General features: G+C 52.8%; 1 protein-coding gene across 3 annotated transcripts; it reads left to right on the plus strand.

The window, feature by feature from the left end:
• Positions 1 to 586: 586 nt before the first annotated feature.
• Positions 587 to 16,432, plus strand: PYGB (glycogen phosphorylase B). 3 transcript variants are annotated; one of them, XM_062489508.1, is made up of 20 exons: positions 587 to 829; positions 2,918 to 3,019; positions 4,788 to 4,866; positions 5,699 to 5,802; positions 7,116 to 7,247; positions 9,304 to 9,415; positions 9,833 to 9,915; positions 10,786 to 10,929; positions 11,271 to 11,363; positions 11,475 to 11,621; positions 11,740 to 11,903; positions 12,189 to 12,303; positions 13,024 to 13,125; positions 13,259 to 13,406; positions 13,915 to 13,973; positions 14,657 to 14,798; positions 15,122 to 15,329; positions 15,694 to 15,828; positions 15,938 to 16,004; positions 16,280 to 16,432. In XM_062489508.1, the coding sequence occupies exons 1-20, from the start codon at positions 587 to 589 to the stop codon at positions 16,430 to 16,432; spliced, it is 2,532 nt and encodes an 843-aa protein (XP_062345492.1). The 3 variants fall into 3 exon arrangements, with proteins under 3 accessions (XP_062345492.1, XP_062345493.1, XP_062345495.1); XM_062489509.1 differs by lacking the exon at positions 2,918 to 3,019; XM_062489511.1 differs by lacking the exons at positions 2,918 to 3,019; positions 4,788 to 4,866 and having other exon boundaries at positions 5,782 to 5,802.
• The last annotated feature ends 1,475 nt before the right edge of the window (positions 16,433 to 17,907 follow it).

Consider the following 17,907-nt stretch of genomic DNA (forward strand, 5'->3'; position numbering starts at 1 on the left):
AAAGGAATGTAGTGTGGTTGCAGTTAACCAGGGGAAGCTAGCTGAGATGCTCCGCTCCAGCAGTGCCTGGTATGCGGGCAGGGAGGGGATTTGATGTGCTATTTGTAATCTGTGAATTTGTGATGTATTTAATGAATGTATAGAGAAGACCCAAGTGGTCTTTCGGGGGTGCAGAAGAGCCCACCTTCCCCGAGAGCCCCGACTCATGGGCTCAGGGCAGCAGTACATGACACCTGCTGTGTGCATGGTCGCCGGCTCCCTGTACCGGGGACACTTGAACCTCGCTGCGCCGACAATAAACCCCCAATTTACAATCAGAACCTGGTGCTGGGGTGGCTTTTAGCGCCAGAGCCCGCACGGAGGGGTGGGATGAGAAATCGCTTCCTTGACGCTATCCCTGAACTCTCGTGCCATCACCCAAGTCCTCCGGTGCCATCGCAGTCCCCCGGCAGCGGCGCCGCCCCCGCCTCATCGCGGGCGGAGGAGACGCAGGCGCGGCGGCCCCGGTCCCGCCCCGGTCCCGCCCCGGTCCCAGCTGCGGCAGAGGCAGAGGCGGCGGGGCAGCAGCAGCAGCCGCAGCAGCGGGATGGCGGCACCGCTGAGCGACGGGGAGCGTCGGAAGCAGATCAGCGTGCGGGGCATCGCGGGGCTGGGGGACGTGGCCGAGGTGCGCAAGAGCTTCAATCGCCACCTCCACTTCACCCTCGTCAAGGACCGCAACGTCGCCACCCCCCGCGATTATTACTTCGCGCTGGCTCACACGGTGCGCGACCATCTGGTGGGTCGCTGGATCCGCACCCAGCAGCACTACTACGAGCGGGACCCCAAGGTGAGCCTCTGGGGCTGGGCGGCTGGGAATCCTTCGCCAGGGGTGTCCCCTGGCAGGTGTCGCTGTGCATGGCCCTTGCACGCAGCTGGCTGTGGGTCCCCTTGCCGTGGGGGTGCCCCTCATGCATCCCACCGTGATTTCTTCCCTGCGGGCATCGCGACCCCTGTATCCCTCACGTTGCCGTGGGTGTTAAGGTGTTATCATGTCCGTGTCGCTTGTACACGCCTCAGCGTGGCTGTGTCCGCAGGAGCCTTGCCTCAGCTGTGTCCCTCACACTCATCTTGCCATGCCTGTGTCCCCACAGACATCACCACAGCCACGTCCCTTGTGCAGTTTGCCATGACTGTGTCCCCACACAGTCTTTTGCAGTCCTGTTCCACTGAACCTTACTCCAGCATTGTCACCCCTCAGACACCCTGATAGCTGTGTCTCCCCTGCACCTTGTCACAGCTGTGTCCCCTGTGGTCCCACTCTGAGCAGGTCCCTGCATGGGCCTTGCTGCTGCCAGCTCCTCTGCGCGCTCCACCACAGTCACGTCCCGCACTCACACTGCTGCGGTGGTGTACCCTGTGGGCATCGTCACCTCCATGGCTCAGCACAGCTGTCTCCTGACTTCACTCCTGCAGAACATGCAGGCAGCACAGTTTTGAGGCTGGAGAGGAGTTTCTTGCCTTGTGAAAACCAGACACGCTCTCCCAGGTCACCAAACCCCGGGCTTCCTCCCCTTTTGCCAGGATAAGACAGTGATGCTGGAGGTGTTGGGGGCTGCAAGACGTAATTCAGACTTAATTGTTTTGAATAAGGACCTAATCCAGTGCTTGGCTGGAGAGCCACAGAGAGCAGGTGTGTACTGAGAAAGGCAGGTACCTCCCCAGGGTGCAGGCAGCCACCTCCCTGAGTCAGTTGTTCTCCCAAGATCATGGACATTGCCTTGACACAAGAAACAAAGTGCACTTTCACGACAGAGTGGCTGCATGTGCACTGGGAGTTACAGTGGTGCGTGGAACTCTCCCTTTTGTCCTAACTCACAAGAACGGGCCCTGATCTGTATTGCAGCACCAACAGAAGGGATTGCACAGATCCCATAAAGGCTCAGAGGAGCCTGGACTGAGTTTGATTACTGTCCTCTACACTTGGGTTTTGACTAGAAATGTGCCCCTGCAGGAGACTGAAAGGAGCAGAGCATTTGTGTCCAATGATTTTGGTCTAACTGATGAGCCCCAGGGAACAGACTGACCCTTCCAGACTCTCAGCAGAGGTGGCAGCGTGGGTAATCCTGCTGCTTAGCAGGGAAAGATCCACACTACTGTGGAAAGAGATTCCAAGGAAAGCACAATTTGAAGTCAGGTTATTGTTCTATTAAGAATTCCGGTTTATTTCCAAAAATATCCATAGTGATGAATCTTGAGTGAGGGTAAAAAAGTTTTCACAGCCTGCTTCTCATCCCACAAATAGGATTTCGTTAGCATTTGCAGCACAGACACAGCTCCTCTCAAACTTGGAAGGTCATTGCACACTTGGGCCAGGAACCCTGCCACCTATGGGACAGTTTACTTGTGTAACAGGGTGAAACAGGAGTGAAATTCAGTGTGAGGTGAGCAGGACCCATGAGATGAGAGTTCTGGAAAATTTCTCACAGGAAGGTGCTGGCCCTCAGCCCAGCCAGCCTTCATGGGACAGGGGGCTTGCTCTGGCTTTCGGGAGACTGGATCAGCTTCAGCCTAGGAAAATTTTAAAAGCCCAGTGTAAACATCACCTCAGATGAGGCTAACAGTGTATATAAATGTATCATTCAGCATCCTAGATAATACTTGCCCTGAGTTAATTAGGGAAACACTTAAGAGGCAGCGAGATTTTTCTATAGAAGGCTGTTGGCGGGGAGATGTGTGGTGGAGGCTTGGCCGGCGTCCCGCATGAAATTCTTCTGACAAACAACTCTAGTGCGTGGTGTTCAGGGACAGGCGCCGAAAGCCAGTCTGGGAAGACATCCCTGCTCTGGGAAATGCTTGGGTCTGCTCTTGATTTTAAGCAGCTTTTGTGAAAGCAGAGTGCTGTGCCGTGTGTAAGCATCTCGCTTTGCCTCCCCAGCGCATTTACTACCTGTCCCTGGAGTTCTACATGGGTCGCACTCTGCAGAACACCATGGTGAACCTGGGCCTGCAGAATGCTTGTGATGAAGCCATTTACCAGGTAAGGTCCTGGGGGTACCGGGGTCCCCCTGAGGCTAAACTTTTCCACACTGGTGGCTGAGTATCTTTATTTCTCAGGGCTTCACCTGAGAAGGTTGTGTTATTTGGACTATACAAAATGAAGCTTGGCTCTTTCATAGTGTTTTTCATTCCCTAGAGAAGACATTTGGGGAGCCTTGGGGTTCCTTGGATTTGGAGTACATTTTTTCCAAACCACCATTTCCCTGTCAGGAACAGGAGAACCCAGAAGTGTATACTAACAACACCCAGGATCCTAAGTGACAAAAGAGTCACAGGCTGCAAAAATCTTTCAATTAGTAGAAGAGATGATGGTTTATCACAGGAGATGTAGTGTAATGGGAAACACTGGGACTAGAGCAGCAAAACACCAAATTACTGTTCATACATCAAGGTATACAAGGACATCAGCAGTGCTGCCAGGTAGAAGTTGATTGGTGGGAAGAGAGAAAGGAGGGAAATCATTTGCTTGAAATACAATGTCCTCAGGTGATTTCCATCTGGGAAAAAACACAGCTGGCTATCACCAAGTCAGTCACTAATGTGAGGCCATTGTTACTTACTTATGTGGTTATTTGCAGGCACCTGTGCAACAGCACAGTGACCTCTTTTGACAGAATGTGATATTTTTGGCTTTCTCACCCAAACCCTTTATTTCTCTCAGCTTCCCCTCTCCCCTCCCACTGCTCCACCAGATTGATCCATGTTTCTAGCAGAAGTTGGGCACTTCACTGTCTCTCTAAATGAGGTACTACAGTTGCTGCTGAAACATCATGGCAAGCACTTCCCTTGCCAAGAGATCGGAAAGGGATTTCCAGAGAGGCACCTGTTTTCTCTCTGAGGTATTATGCCTCAGAGGGCAGGCTGGTTTTTTTTCAGGGAGCATCCTTCAAGTGCATGACACTTTCCAAGTGCAGATTTGGCCCAACATGACAAGGCTTCCGTTGCTGTAGCCTCCAGCATGTGGAGCTCATCATGGCCAATGGCCAGGTTACTTTGGAGTTCTCATATCCAGCATGGCTCTGTCACTTAGAGAATTTGTCTCAGTTTTTGTGTCCCCATCACTCTGTGCATGAGGCTATCCCTTCTTGTGGCTGCAGACCATTGAAATGCTCGAGAGTCTGCTGCACCCCTAGACTCTTGGAGAGTCCTTGCTGCTGGCAGCCTTAGTCTTTATCTGGCAGGGGCCCCCATGCCATAGAACAAATGGTTCAAGAAATGCAGCAACCACTTCCAGCCACGGACTGCAGCCAAGGAGCTCGGTGGCAGGCTGGGCAGGATGTGGGAAGCACAGAGAGTGATGGTAAATGTTGCAGTCACTGCTGCCAGCCTAGCCATGCCCTTCCTCAAGGACCCGATGGGCATGGGCACAGGGGTGACCTCCCCTGCCCAGGCAGGACTCAGGTGTCCTTTGCACACTGGATTGACCATTCCCCCCATACTGTCTCCAATGTCAAGTTTGGTCAAAGGGCATCCTGACCTGAGGGGCTGCCAGGGCGTGAGTGTTTTGTCTGAAGTCTCTAAGCAAACTTTCTTCATGGGAGAGTGACATCTGGTGATGGGCTGAATTATTTTCCAATCAGTTGGGCTGCCCAAGGTGAGAAGTTTTGTGGGGAGGGATGCAGAGACCTTGTGGGGTTTAATTTCCCTCAGTGTGTGTGGTTTTGGGATGTGTTTGTCCTCCTGTGGAGAGCAGCTCAGGATATGGGGTTTTATTAGTGACATGTTCTGCCGTGGTTCTTCCCCAATAGCTGGGTTTGGACTTGGAGGAGCTGGAAGAAATTGAAGAAGATGCTGGACTGGGAAATGGAGGCCTGGGCCGCCTGGCAGGTAATCCAGGGGGAGGGGAGTTCCCACCTCGTGCAGAGTGCATGGGGACCAGGGACCGAGGGTGGCATGGCTCTCACACCCTCACCGCTGGCATGTGCCCCACAGGCCTTCAGCAGTGGGACCCTCCTGCCTGCTCCTGGCTGGCTGGAAACATCCCCTCCCCAGTGAGAGCACCCTGGAGCTGTAGGTGTGTGTTCCGCAGTGCAGCAGGCAGGGCTGTGGCTGGAAGAGGCTGTCTGGAGCCTTTCTTCTCACCTCCCCGTGAAATCTCTCACTTCTCACAGGCACTCAACAGCTCTCACACAGGCAGATTGTTGGCTGCTATTTTAGTCTGCCTGTCCTGTGGGACAGCTTGAGATGGGAGCTTCCCTGCATGGAGTAAATGCTGGGGCTTATCTTTGCCAGAACTGCCTGGATTGAGGGCTGGAAGGGTTTCCTTTGGAAGCAATAGTAGTTAAGTAGCTAGTGGTGCAGCAGGTTTGAGTCAGAAACTCTGCTTTGCTGGGCAGACAGGCTTAGAGCAGAGCAAGTTTAGAAGAGCTCTCACTGCAACAAAGCTGGATTTGGGGTTTTGGTGACCTGTCCTTGTCACCAAAAATTTTGGGGGTTTGTGGTTGCTCAGCAGGACATGCATAGAGTCCTGCTGCAGACTGTCTCCTTGTCTCCCTTCTGTGCATGGGTTTCCTCTGAGTAATAAACATTTCCAGCAGTACTGTTGTGGCAGCTCCTCATCTCCATGCACACTGCAGCACATGCAGCAAGCAAGGAGTAAGGTTCCTTGCAGAGTGCCTGTTCCCTTGACCCTTACAGCCTGTTCCCTTGACCCTTACAGCCTGTTTCCTGGACTCCATGGCCACACTGGGGCTGGCAGCTTATGGTTACGGCATCCGCTATGAGTTTGGGATCTTCAACCAGAAGATTGTCGATGGTTGGCAGGTACTTGGCAAGCTTGGGTCCCTTTTTCTTCCTCTCTTTCATGCTGTGGACAAGGTCTGGATGTAAAAGGCACTGCAGTGCCTTGAGCTGCTCCTAAACTGGACATTTGAGTCCATCACTGAGCAAGATGATGTGGGAGTTGAGCCACAGGGCATGGCTGAGACCAGAGGTCTGCCTGCCTGGGTCTCCACAGTGCAGCTGCAACAACCTCGGAATCCCATCCAGCTTGGCAGTGAGTGAGCAAAGCACTCAGACTAAGGATGGAGATGTGCCTAAATGCTTCAAAAAGGCTGTCTGGCAAAGGGTGTGTTTGATCATGATGGAGCATAGGCAAGTGCCTGGGGTGAGTGCTGCTCCTGTGGGCTCCCTGGTCAGTGGCAGACAGGGCTTAAACAGGGATTTTCCCATAGCATTAGTGATCATACTATTTTTCAGTGAAAATAGGCTAAAAAACTGTTCCAGCTAACAGTTTTCCTTAGTGTGTGTCTGGAAATGGTTTTCATTAGGAGACTTACCTTGCTTTGGAGTATAAAGTATATTTTTTCCCCTAAAAATACCATTGTGTTAGTCAGGGACCATGAGAGGTTTGAAGATTGTTTTTTTCCTGCTTCTCTACAAAGAAGCTGCAGTGCTGCAATGCTAGGCCCCATAAATGGTGAAAGCAGGGAGGGTAAAGCTTCCCCTGTATTTGACTTCATGTTTCTTAAAAAAGAACAGGGGTGGTGTCATGCTGGGCTGTAGCCCTCCCTGCTGCCTTTCCCCTCCTTGTCCCACTATCTCCTCCTTCCTTTAAGTCCCTCCCCCCACAGCAGAGAAATTCATGGAGGCACTAAGCATCTCTGGATAACACCAGCCTAGGTGGCTCTGATGGCTTCACTTTGCTCTTATTGCCTCAGTTGTGAGCTGAGAGGAGAAACTCTCTCTTGGCAGAGGGCAGAACAGTTAACAAGGCCTGGCTTACAGGTTGTGGCTTGTGGCCAGGAACAGCACCACTGGGTGCCACATCCCACATATTCCACAATATCCACACTCAGTTTGACTGTAAAGGCCTGGAGTGCAGTGGTCTGTGCAGTTTGGATGGCTTAAACCTTAACAAAGGTCCATAGAGGCTGTTTTGTTTACACCAGGCGGGATGCACTCATCCAACTTTTGGAAAGCCCGGCTATCCTCTAGAGGCCTCTGCACATCCATTTTTAAAGCCAGCTTGCTGAAGCTTTGCTTTTGAACCGGGTCTCCCTTCGAGGAGGAGCTGTGTTCAGCCTTCAGTGGAGCCACGAGCCACTGCTGAGCCCAGCAGCGTGTGCCTCTTGCAGGTGGAGGAGGCGGACGACTGGCTGCGCTACGGCAACCCCTGGGAGAAGGCTCGCCCCGAGTACATGCTCCCCGTGCACTTCTACGGCCGTGTGGAGCACACTCCCGAGGGGGTGAAGTGGATCGACACCCAGGTACCACCCTCTGTCTCTCTGCTGGGCTGGGTGAGGCCAGACAGGGTAACCTTCTCTCCAAGACTGGCCAAACTCCCTCTGCTACCCTTGCGGTCACAAGGCGACTTTGTAGCCTGTGGGTTTGAGGAAATAAAAGCTTTTGTTGAATTGTTGTAGCAGGGTTTGAGAAAAAAGAGGGATCTGTTGATCTCTAGGGCAAAGCCCCGTGGTCTTGCACGGATTTGTTAGAGGAGAATTGTAGGCTCCTTGCATGCTGCCCCTGGCCATTGCTCACTCACACCCTGTAGATTTTCAGGTGGTTCTGATGCTGCTGCTGTGCAGGGGCATGGAGTAATCCCTTGGGTGTTTAATTCTTGTCGTGAGAGCAAGTTCCTTTCCCAGAGCAGCCCAATGGGCAGAATGCTGTCAGGGAAGGCTGGTGGTGTGGATTCCGATCTCCGGTCTGCCTGGAGGCTTTGTTTTGTGGAACCATGGATCACAAACACCCTTCAGCCTCTCCCACAGCTGAGGAGGTAATGCTGTATTTCAGGAGCTCATGCTTGTTCAGGCTACTGCATCATAGGTGCATTCCCATCTTGCTGCTAATGAAGGCACAGGTTTATTAAAAGGATTGAAGATGCTTCAGCCTCTCCTCTGTAAGCACTGCTCTGTGTGGAGGAAGGAAGGACAGCTAATTTCTCTGTGATTCAGGGAGATGACCTGGCCTTGTTCCCATGATGTTCAGTGGTCTCTCTGCCTGATGAACCAACTCAGTTAATCTGAGGAACTCACAGTCACAGAGCCCAGCCATTCTCTTCAGCACCAAGAGCTGAAGCTCAGTTACAGAGTCACCTGGGCCAGCTCAGAGGAGAAATAAACCATTTTATTTCTGGTTGTCAGAGGCTGTGCAGTGACCTAGGCCCTTGCCAGGCTAACAGTACAGGTGTTCAACACCACAGCCCCAGCACAGTGAACATTTTGGAGGTGCTGTGCCAGAGCTCTCTGGCCCCCATGTGCAGCAGGCATCCATTTGGGAACCAAGTGCCATTGCATTTCAGCGTGCCTTCCTTCTGATCCTGCTGGTAGTCTGGGATTTCAGGGATCCCAAACACTGCTTCCTACAAGGAGGTGAGTTTTCAGATAGTGCTGCTAAGGGAACAAATTGGAAAGGTTCAAAAAAACCAAAGATGCAGTCTCCAAATATAGCATGGCTGAGTTCATGTGATGTGTGCCCCAGTCCCTGGGCAGGCTCCCTGCCTGCTTCCATGTTCGGAGCTGGTAACAGCAGCTTGGAGAGCCTGAGCTCTTGCTGATTCTCCCCAGAGAGGAGGTGTTGCTGATGCCAGCACAAAGAGGCTGTTTAGGACCAACATGCTGATCTTACAGGTTTTCCCTGCTGTGTGAGCTGGGAGCTCCAGGGTTACTCCCTGTAGCCATGTGTGCAGCCTCCTGAGTCTTAAGCATCATCTGCAAACTGTACAAAGAGTTTCATACTCATGAAACTTTCATACTTTCAGATCTCAGTGGAGTTGTCAGGGCAGGTTCAACAAACCCTGAATATTGGGTGGATGGCTCTGGAAATGGTGCTTCAGTTGTACGGTTTGGTCCTGGCAGGTTGCAGAAGGCTGATGGGCAGGATTCAGACTGTGGCATTAATCCTAGATGGAAACACAAAAGCCCAAGCTGCCCTGGTTCTACCCCAGCACAGACAGAATCACAGTGGGAAGCTGGGGGTGCTTTCAGTGCTCTGATAGGTACCTCAGTTGGTACGGGAAGGTCATCGGGTTTATTGCAACTATTTCTTGCATTTCATTGATGGGGTTGAAAGTCACATTGGTCAGTAAAGCTCCATACAACTCTGGTTCCCCTGTGAATGCTTTCTCTGTAGCTGGTGGAAGTGCCCATGACAGCAGGGAAGTCTGTGAAACTCAGCAGGTGCATTTTAGTGAGGTGAGATTGCTTCCACAGCCAGGACTTTTCTTTGTCCTCTGGATTCTTCCTGTAGAGGTTTCAGCCACTGTCCCACATTCTCTGAGGCCACTGTGCTGTAACCAGAGGGCAATACTATCCTTTTCAGGTTGTCCTTGCCATGCCTTATGACACCCCAGTGCCTGGATACAAGAACAACACTGTGAACACCATGAGACTCTGGTCTGCCAAGGCGCCAAATGACTTCAACCTCCAGGAGTGTAAGTGCTCTCTCTCCACTGCCTCTCCTCTGGCCTCTCCTCTGGCCAGGCTGGGACATAGTTGTCCCTTTGTGCATGGCACCTGGCACAGCACTTCACATCTGGCCTGTTTTGTGTTTATCTCATAGCTATCTCCAAAACACAGCACTGTATGCACATCCATGGATCACACTACTCCTGAGCTGCTTCCAGAGCCCTCATACATCAGGATACCCACTCATCTTCTCCTGTCACTCTAGTGCCTTTCACACATGTACATTCCCATCCTGTTCCATTAATACCAGCCTGAATATTCCTGTTAGAAGAGAGAGAGAGAGAAATATTCCTGTTACGAGAGAAGAGGGAAAAGTGTGGTGTCAGGGACCTGCCTGAATCTCTACAGCTGCTTCAGTGCTGTGTGTATTTCTCTCCCTGCAGTCAATATGGGTGACTACATTGAGGCAGTGTTGGACAGAAACCTGGCAGAAAACATATCCAGAGTCCTGTACCCGAATGATAATGTGAGTGACTTGCTTTGCCTCTCTTCCCTGTTGCTGAGAATCATCCTTCCTGCATTTGTATCTCCTCGTTTGCAAACACTGGAAGGTCATGGCCATGTGATACTTGTTGCTCTGCATTAATACAATAGGTTGTCCCTACAGTTCCCAGGGGAACAGGTATGGCTCTGCTGGTTCCAGAGGGTCTTTGCTGACTGACTGGCAGCTAAGAGTCTGGCCCATATGATGTAGCTGCTCTGTTCAGTGCTGCTGAGAGGGGAAGACATTATTCCTTCGACGTCAAGGCAGTTGCCAGTTTGTACAGTGAGGACTCATTTCCATCCCCAGTTCAAGGGATTTCTCACTGCAAGGGCTGTCCCAGGCCAAGCACTCACTGGGCTCTGGGTCCTAAAAGGGAAGAGCCCTCATATCTAGTCATGGATTGGCATCTGTGCTGGAAAAGCAAATCCCTTTCACTTTACCCCACATGCTATCAAACCTGCTGGTGTGTGTGAGGCACAAAGTGCGGTGTGTGTCCAGAGACACTCTTGGCTGTTACAGAAAGCCAAACGTCCTTTGTCAAAAAACCCTGCAAGGGACTTTACCATGAGGAAGGGAGGTGTGCTGGCTCTGTAGGGGTAGTATGGATGAGGTGGGCTGTGTTGCTGTATCTGGAAGCAGCTGTTTGAGATGCCAAGCCCCTTGTGAGTTCCTATAGCTGCTGTCCGCATCAGAGACGTATTGAGAAACATCCACATTTGCCCTGGTGAGGAGCCAAACGTGTGAAGCCTATTGGGAAGCCCCTCGGGGTGGAGAGGAGCATCTCCAGAGCTTTGGGCTGCCAGGTGGGGACGGCAGCTTCAGCTCTGATGGATGTGGTGCCCCCACTTGCAGTTCTTTGAAGGCAAGGAGTTGCGGCTGAAGCAGGAGTACTTTGTGGTGGCTGCCACCCTCCAGGACATCATCCGGCGCTTCAAGTCCTCCAAATTTGGCTGCCGAGACCCTGTGAGAACGTGCTTTGAAACCTTCCCAGACAAGGTGAGTCTGTGGGCAGAGGAGCTGGGGAAATTTCAGCCAGACCTGCCTCTGATGAGGGAGAGCAGGATGCTCAGGACTCAATGGGGGCATTTATACAAGCACCCTGGCAACTTCAGTTGTAAAACAGATAATCTCCAGGCCTATTTTCCCAGGGAAAAATCTGTTATTTGGAGCACAACTTGGAAAGTTTTAATAGCTCTGTTACTGAGAGATCTTCCTGTTTCTGGGTTGTGAGTTAGGAGAAGAGCCTTGGGGCTGATCCTTACCCCAACCCTATGCATGCAGGGCGCTGTCACGGTCCTGTCACTGCCCGAACTGAGACCAGCAAGTCTGTGTTGCAGGTGGCTATTCAGCTAAATGACACCCACCCTGCCCTGTCCATACCAGAGCTCATGCGGATCCTGGTGGACGTGGAGAAAGTGGACTGGGACAAGGTGAGCAGAGCTGGGACGACCATGCTGAACCTTGCAGGGGAAGGACCTATGGGATTTCCTTTTCCCTCCTGGCCTGGGTGCTCATGCATTAACTTGTTGTCTGTAATGCAGGCCTGGGAGATCACCAGAAGGACCTGTGCCTATACCAACCACACCGTGCTGCCTGAAGCCCTGGAGCGCTGGCCGGTCTCCATGTTTGAGAAGCTGCTCCCGCGGCACCTGGAAATCATTTACGCCCTCAACCAAATGCACCTCGATGTAAGGGGCTGGTCCCAGGCTGTGGGAACTCTGGGGGGTCTCGGTGCGACCACGTTTAGGATGGGAGTGCTCCTAGGAGCTGTGGCTGTGTCACTCGTGCCCCTCTCCCTGCCTGCAGCATGTGGCAGCTCTGTACCCGGGGGACATCGACCGCCTGCGGAGGATGTCGGTGATCGAGGAGGGAGACTGCAAGAGGATCAACATGGCTCATCTCTGCGTCATCGGCTCCCACGCCGTCAATGGTGTGGCCCGCATCCACTCTGACATCGTGAAGAACTCGGTGTGAGTTGGGACACACCCTCTCCCATCACTGGGATTTGCCTGCTAGCTGGGAAGGGTTAGCTGGGGCAGCTGGTCTGCATTGGTCGCCTTGCTGGGGAGACTCTCTCCGTTTGGAGCTGGTGAAACTTTTCAGTTCAGCTGATGAAAGGGGTCAGAGGCAGCAAAGAGTTCACAGCTGTTACAGGGAGATTGACAGAGCCTACCCTGAGTCAGGAGAACACACCGAGGGGACCCAGCCGTAGCTCTGGGTGGTGGTGGGTGGCTCAGAGTTCCCTGGTGTTCCAGGTTCAAGGATTTCTATGAGCTGGAGCCAGAAAAGTTTCAGAACAAGACCAATGGGATCACGCCGAGGCGCTGGCTCCTGCTGTGCAACCCAGGACTGGCTGACATTATTGCTGAGGTGAGTGGTGAGCATGTGAAGTGAGGAGGTGAGCATGTGAAGTGAGGAGCTGAGCATGATCCCTTTGGTTACCTCTTGTGGTCTGGCCCTGAGGGTGACACCTGGCAGCTTTGTGGGGACAGCCTGGGAGGACCATGCTGTGAGTCAGATTGGCTGGGCTCTAAAGTTGATGATGAAGAGTTGGCCAAAAAAAGCTGCAGAAATCTGGTCCCTGCCCTCGTGGGGACTGTACACAGGCACAACCAGTGTCTGGACAAGTGTTCAGCTTCACAGGCACAAAGGAGCTCCTCCCATGGAGGCCCAGCCCCAGTTCTGTCCCTTGTATTTCCCAGGCCCTTTAGGACAGGTTTTTACATCACACTGCAACATGCCATGGCTGAATATAATCCTGCAATTAAATGCACCTTCATGTCCTTGCCATCAGTTTCTCCACCTGCCAGGAGGCCATGGCACATGTGCACACATCCTCCCTCTTCCTGCTAAAACTCCTTGAGAGAGGGAGGATTGTCCAGTTTTTTGCAAGTGCCCCGTTTCCATTTGGCTTCTTTATGACACAGGGAAGTAACCTCATTATGATAATCTAAATTACAAGAAACCATGCCTCTTTTCCTGGCCACACTGCCTCTTCCAGTTCCCAACGGGACCGTGGCATCTCTGCTGGGGAAAGGCAGTTGTGGACTGGGTGAAGTGTCTCATGACATTCCTGGTTTGTTGTTTTAGAAAATTGGGGAAGGCTTTATCACAGACCTGAGCCAGCTGAAGAAGCTACTGGAGTTCATTGATAATGAGACTTTCATCAGGGACGTGGCAAAAGTCAAGCAGGTAACGTGCACTGGAGGTGGCCTGGGGGAAGAAGGCTGAAAGCACCATGCTGCCAGGAACATCCCAGCTGCAAATCTCAATTCTGATGCAAGCCGTGGGAATTCACGCCCGTTCCTCATGGTTTTTGTGGCAGGAGAACAAGTTGAAGTTTGCAGCCTACTTGGAGGAGCAGTACAAGGTGAAGATCAACCCGATGTCCATGTTTGATGTCCAGGTGAAGCGAATCCATGAGTACAAGCGGCAGCTGCTGAACTGCCTGCACGCCATCACCCTCTACAACCGTAAGTCACCTAGCCTCTCACTGCCAGGGCTTCTCTCCAGGAGGGATACTCTCCAGAGTGTCTGAAGGGTCATACAGAGGTCTGGGAAAAGCTCACAGCCCAGTTCTCCAGCCCAGGTAACCTCCACACCTATTCTGCAGGTGTCGAGGCTGACCTGGTGCAAGTTAAGACCCCATTTCCCATTGTGTAGACCCCTGGCCATTCCCAAAGGGAGGCAAGTCATTGGAGCTGTGCATTGTTCTGGCTTAAGTAGTTCTCGAAGGATCTGAATCCCCAAGGATTCTGTGGCCATTTTCTGTCCACCACAGGTCCAGCAGATGTCTGGTGGGGCTTTAGGGTCCTGCAAGGTTCGTGGGTCCTTGTGACATGGGCTGAGATCCCAGCTCTCCTCTGATCCAGACAGTAAACTGCCCAGTTTATCTTCAATTCTGAAGACTTTTATTTTTTAAGATCAAATTTGAGCTTTCAGATTTGAAAAAGTTTTGCAGAAAGATCCCCTCTCTTTCAGGCATTAGATGTAATCCATCCAAATCCTTTGTGCCCAGGACCATTATGATCGGAGGAAAGGTAACCTGCATTCCAAACTTGGTGCATGCATGGCTCGGGGGTGGGTGGGGAAGGTCCTGTCCCCTTTCTGTGGCTTTGCTGGGCCTGCTGTAGATTAGCCAGCAGCAGGGAACACCTCCGTGGACTAACTGGACTGAGCAAGGCTCCATCATTATGACCCCATGGCTCAGGACTTCTCCTCCCAACAGGATGTTCTTCCTAATTCATGGCTGGGAGGATTCGGATTGTTCAGGCTCTGGGGGGGATTTTATTGTAGTCTTTCATTGCTTCTTTTAAGAAAGATGGGGACAAATGTTTTAGTAGGACTAGTTGTGATAGGACAAGGGACAATGGTTTTAAATTGAACAAGGGTTAACTTAGATTAGATCTAAGGTGGAAATTTTTTCAACGTGGTGCCCCACTAGAACATAGCCCTGAAGTGCTTACATGCTCCATATCTAGAAACATTCAAGATAGATAGGTTGGATGGGTCTCTCAGCAACCTGGTCTAGTTTATGTCCCTGCTTATTGCAGGGGGGTTGGACTAGATGTTTTTTAAAGGTCCCTTCCAACCCAAACCATGCGATTCCATGTGAGCAGCAGAGGTGAAGCTCAGACTCACTGTAGCCAGGACCCTGCACTGGCATCTCTCATGCTCTCCCTTCCTTAAAAGCCTTCCCCATTTCTGGGCTGCTCTTCTTCAGGCAGCCCCTGGCTACCACATGGCCAAGATGATCATCAAACTCATCACATCCATTGGTGAGGTCATCAACAACGACCCCTATGTGGGAGACAAGCTCAAGGTCATCTTCCTGGAGAACTACCGGGTATCCTTGGCTGAGAAGGGTATGTCTGGTCTTCTGTAAGCATGGGTCACAAGTTGGGCACGTCCCAGCTGAGCCCAGGAATGGGCTGGCCTGAAAGGCAGTTGAGGCAGGACACCTGGCTGTCCCTTAGGAAGAGCCTGAAGGCTCCACACAGGGCAGGAAGCCAGCTTCATGCAGGAGTGGCAGCAGCTGCATGGGGTTGTGCCAAAGCTGAGCCTGGCCCCGGAGTTGTGCTGTTTGGGCTGAGGGCAAGGTCAGAAGAGTCACTGGCAAATGTCAGTCCTGATTGTCGGGAGCTGCAATGTGCCAAGGATTAACTCCTACCTCTCTTGCACCTGGCAGTGATCCCAGCAGCGGATCTCTCCCAGCAGATCTCCACAGCTGGCACGGAGGCCTCAGGTACTGGCAACATGAAGTTCATGGTGAACGGGGCCCTCACCATTGGTACCATGGACGGGGCCAACGTGGAGATGGCTGAGGAGGCAGGCGAAGAAAATCTCTTCATATTTGGCATGCGGGTGGAGGATGTGGAGGCCCTGGATCGGAAAGGGTTGGTGCACACCAGGGCTTGTCAGATGGGGATGCAGAGCTCAGCTCTGGCAGGGAGAGCTGTGTTCTCTGGGAGGGGCACCTTCATCTCTGGGCAGCCCTGGAGCAGGAATGAGCAGGGGGCTGGAGGCAATCTTTGCCTTGGGCTAGGGTTCAGCACAATGGCTGTGAGTGGGATGTGGCACAAAGTCTATCAAACACCGCTGCTGGTCTGAGCCACGAGCAGGGTGCTCTGATGGGCACGGCCCTCGGAGCAAGGCCCCTCACTCAGGAGCTGTACCACATCCTTGCCTGCCCTCCCTGCCCCAGACACGAGGGCCCAAGGAAGAGCAGCAGTGCCTAGAGGCTGTCTCTGCTGGGCACAGGTACAGTGCTCGGGAGTACTACGAGAGCCTGCCTGAGCTGCGCCAGGCCATTGACCAGATCAGCAGCGGCTTCTTTTCCCCTCGAGACCCTGGCTGCTTCAAAGATGTTGTGAACATGCTGATGCATCACGACAGGTGAGTCCTGGGAAGCATCCCTGCACAGGGCGGGGAGCCCTGCCTGCTCGTGGAAAGATACCTGTCCTGCCTGGAAGGCAAACCCCAGCCTGACTCTGCTCGGTTTCAGGTTCAAGGTGTTTGCAGACTATGAGGCCTACATTAAGTGCCAAGGGCAAGTGGACCAGTTGTTCATGGTAAGACATGCCCACTGCTGAATGGGAACGCTGGGGTCTTTGGCCACGGCAGTGCAATGGGAAGACTACAGGGTAACTGGGATGAGTGTGCTCCAGTGGAGCCTTTCCTATGGACACCACAGTATGTGGGAGCCCTGGGGCAGGGTGAGACGGGTTTGGCTGCTTTGGCAGCCCCACACCGTGGTGTTTTAAACTAGTCAGTGCCCTGCAAGGCTGCAAGCCAGGATGGAGCTGGGTGAGCAACTGAGTACTGACATTGCCTCTCCTCTTCCCAGGATCCCCGTGAATGGACGAGGAAAGTCATCAGGAACATTGCGTGTTCGGGCAAGTTCTCCAGTGACAGAACCATCACGGAGTATGCCCGTGAGATCTGGGGGGTGGAGCCTTCTGCCACAGCAATCCCCCCACCCAACCTGCCCCGAAACTGATGCAAGCACCAAGGGAAGGAAGGAGGGATGCGCTCCCATCGCAGGAGGCCTCACCTGCATTTCGTCACCAGTCAGATGGGCTCACCTCTGCAGAACCAAGGCCTTTCCCTCAGAGGGGTAGAAGGATGCTCTGAGGAGGAGCCTTGTCTGAGGAACAAGAGCTGGAGGGCAGGAGAAAGGCCCTTTTGTTTGCACCTACCTAGCCTGCACGTGCTCCATAGTGCTTTTAGTGAGATGACCATGGATAAGTAAGTCTTCCACCATGCTTAACAAGGGCTTGCCAAGTAAACCCTCCCCTCCCTGCTGTGTGCAAGGGCCTGGCCTCCTTGACCCTCTGCCCCACAAGTAGGATTAGCCAACGCAGACCCTATCCTTCTCCTCCAGGGGTCTGCCAGGCCCAAAGCTGGGGGAGGGAGAGACCAATCCCTGCTCATCCTCTTTTCCAGTATCACCTAAAGAGGGGGGGGGGGGGGGAGGGGGGGGGGGCTGGCTGTAAAAGCAGCCGGCCCCAGGACAGGCACCAATGTCAAACACTGTGCCACAATCGCGAGAGCCTGGGATCAGCCACTTCCTTGCCCCAGAGCTTACTGTAGCCTCCTACCACACTTCTTTCCTAACTAAAGGCCCAGTAACCAAGCCACTCCAGGGATTTTTAGCCTCCATGTCTGCATAGGGATGGCTGTACTTGCCCCTGCCAGCTGGGTGGCTGAGCCTGCTGGCTCTTGGATTTGCAGGTAGAGCTGGGTGCTGCTACCCAGGGGGTGAACACGGATCACATCCCTATCACACTCTTCCATAGCAAGGCCATGCTGCTCCACCTGTCCCTCCCAGTGCTGGGGTCACAGTTTTAACACCCATAGTGCTGTGTAGTGCACCAGTACTGCCCTGTTTGACACCAACTCATTAAAACAACCCAGACACCTGCTGGTTTGACTTTGGACTCACTTGTGACTACCCCATGCTTTTGGGTTCAGGTTGCAAGAAGTTCAGGCCACAATGTCTGAATCACTGCTGTCCTGCCCCAGCTGTGGCTTCGTGGTTTGTAGTCCCTTGCAGCTGGCAGGGTGTTGGCAGCAGCAGGGGGGGTGGGAGCAACGTGCTCATGACGTGCTGTGCAGTTGGGCAGGGGTTAGTCTTGGGTTTGCTCTACAAATGGTAATTCTCATTTCCCCCATTCTCAGGGGAGAAGCAGAGTCTCAGCTGCAGCCAAACTACAGACACAGACCCTCCGGGTTAGTCGCTCCCCTAGAGCTGGCAGCAGCCACGAAGTTTTGCCCAGTCCCAGCTGCAAGCTCACCTCCCACACACAACCCTATCACAGCCCTGCCCCACACCCAGCAGACTTGCTCAGTGTGGGCAAAATGTCCCAAAAACTGTTAGGTAAGACTGGTTAAGCTAAAGTGATCAGCAGTCAATGCCTTTATTAAAACTACACCACTTTTAGATAAACAGTTCAAATTTCCAAGCATATCTCA

This window comes from Cinclus cinclus, chromosome 3 (assembly GCF_963662255.1).
Source record: "Cinclus cinclus chromosome 3, bCinCin1.1, whole genome shotgun sequence".
Lineage (NCBI taxonomy): Eukaryota > Metazoa > Chordata > Aves > Passeriformes > Cinclidae > Cinclus > Cinclus cinclus.

What these genes read in the sequence shown, in the direction of transcription:
- PYGB (XM_062489508.1), top strand. Translation starts at nt 587, where the DNA reads ATGGCGGCACCGCTGAGCGACGGGGAGCGTCGGAAGCAGATCAGCGTG. An exon ending in TGACTTCAACCTCCAGGAGT is followed by an intron (nt 9,416 to 9,832) that starts GTAAGTGCTCTC and finishes CTCTCCCTGCAG; the next exon opens with TCAATATGGGTGACTACATT. An exon ending in GAGGCCCTGGATCGGAAAGG is followed by an intron (nt 15,330 to 15,693) that starts GTTGGTGCACAC and finishes TGCTGGGCACAG; the next exon opens with GTACAGTGCTCGGGAGTACT.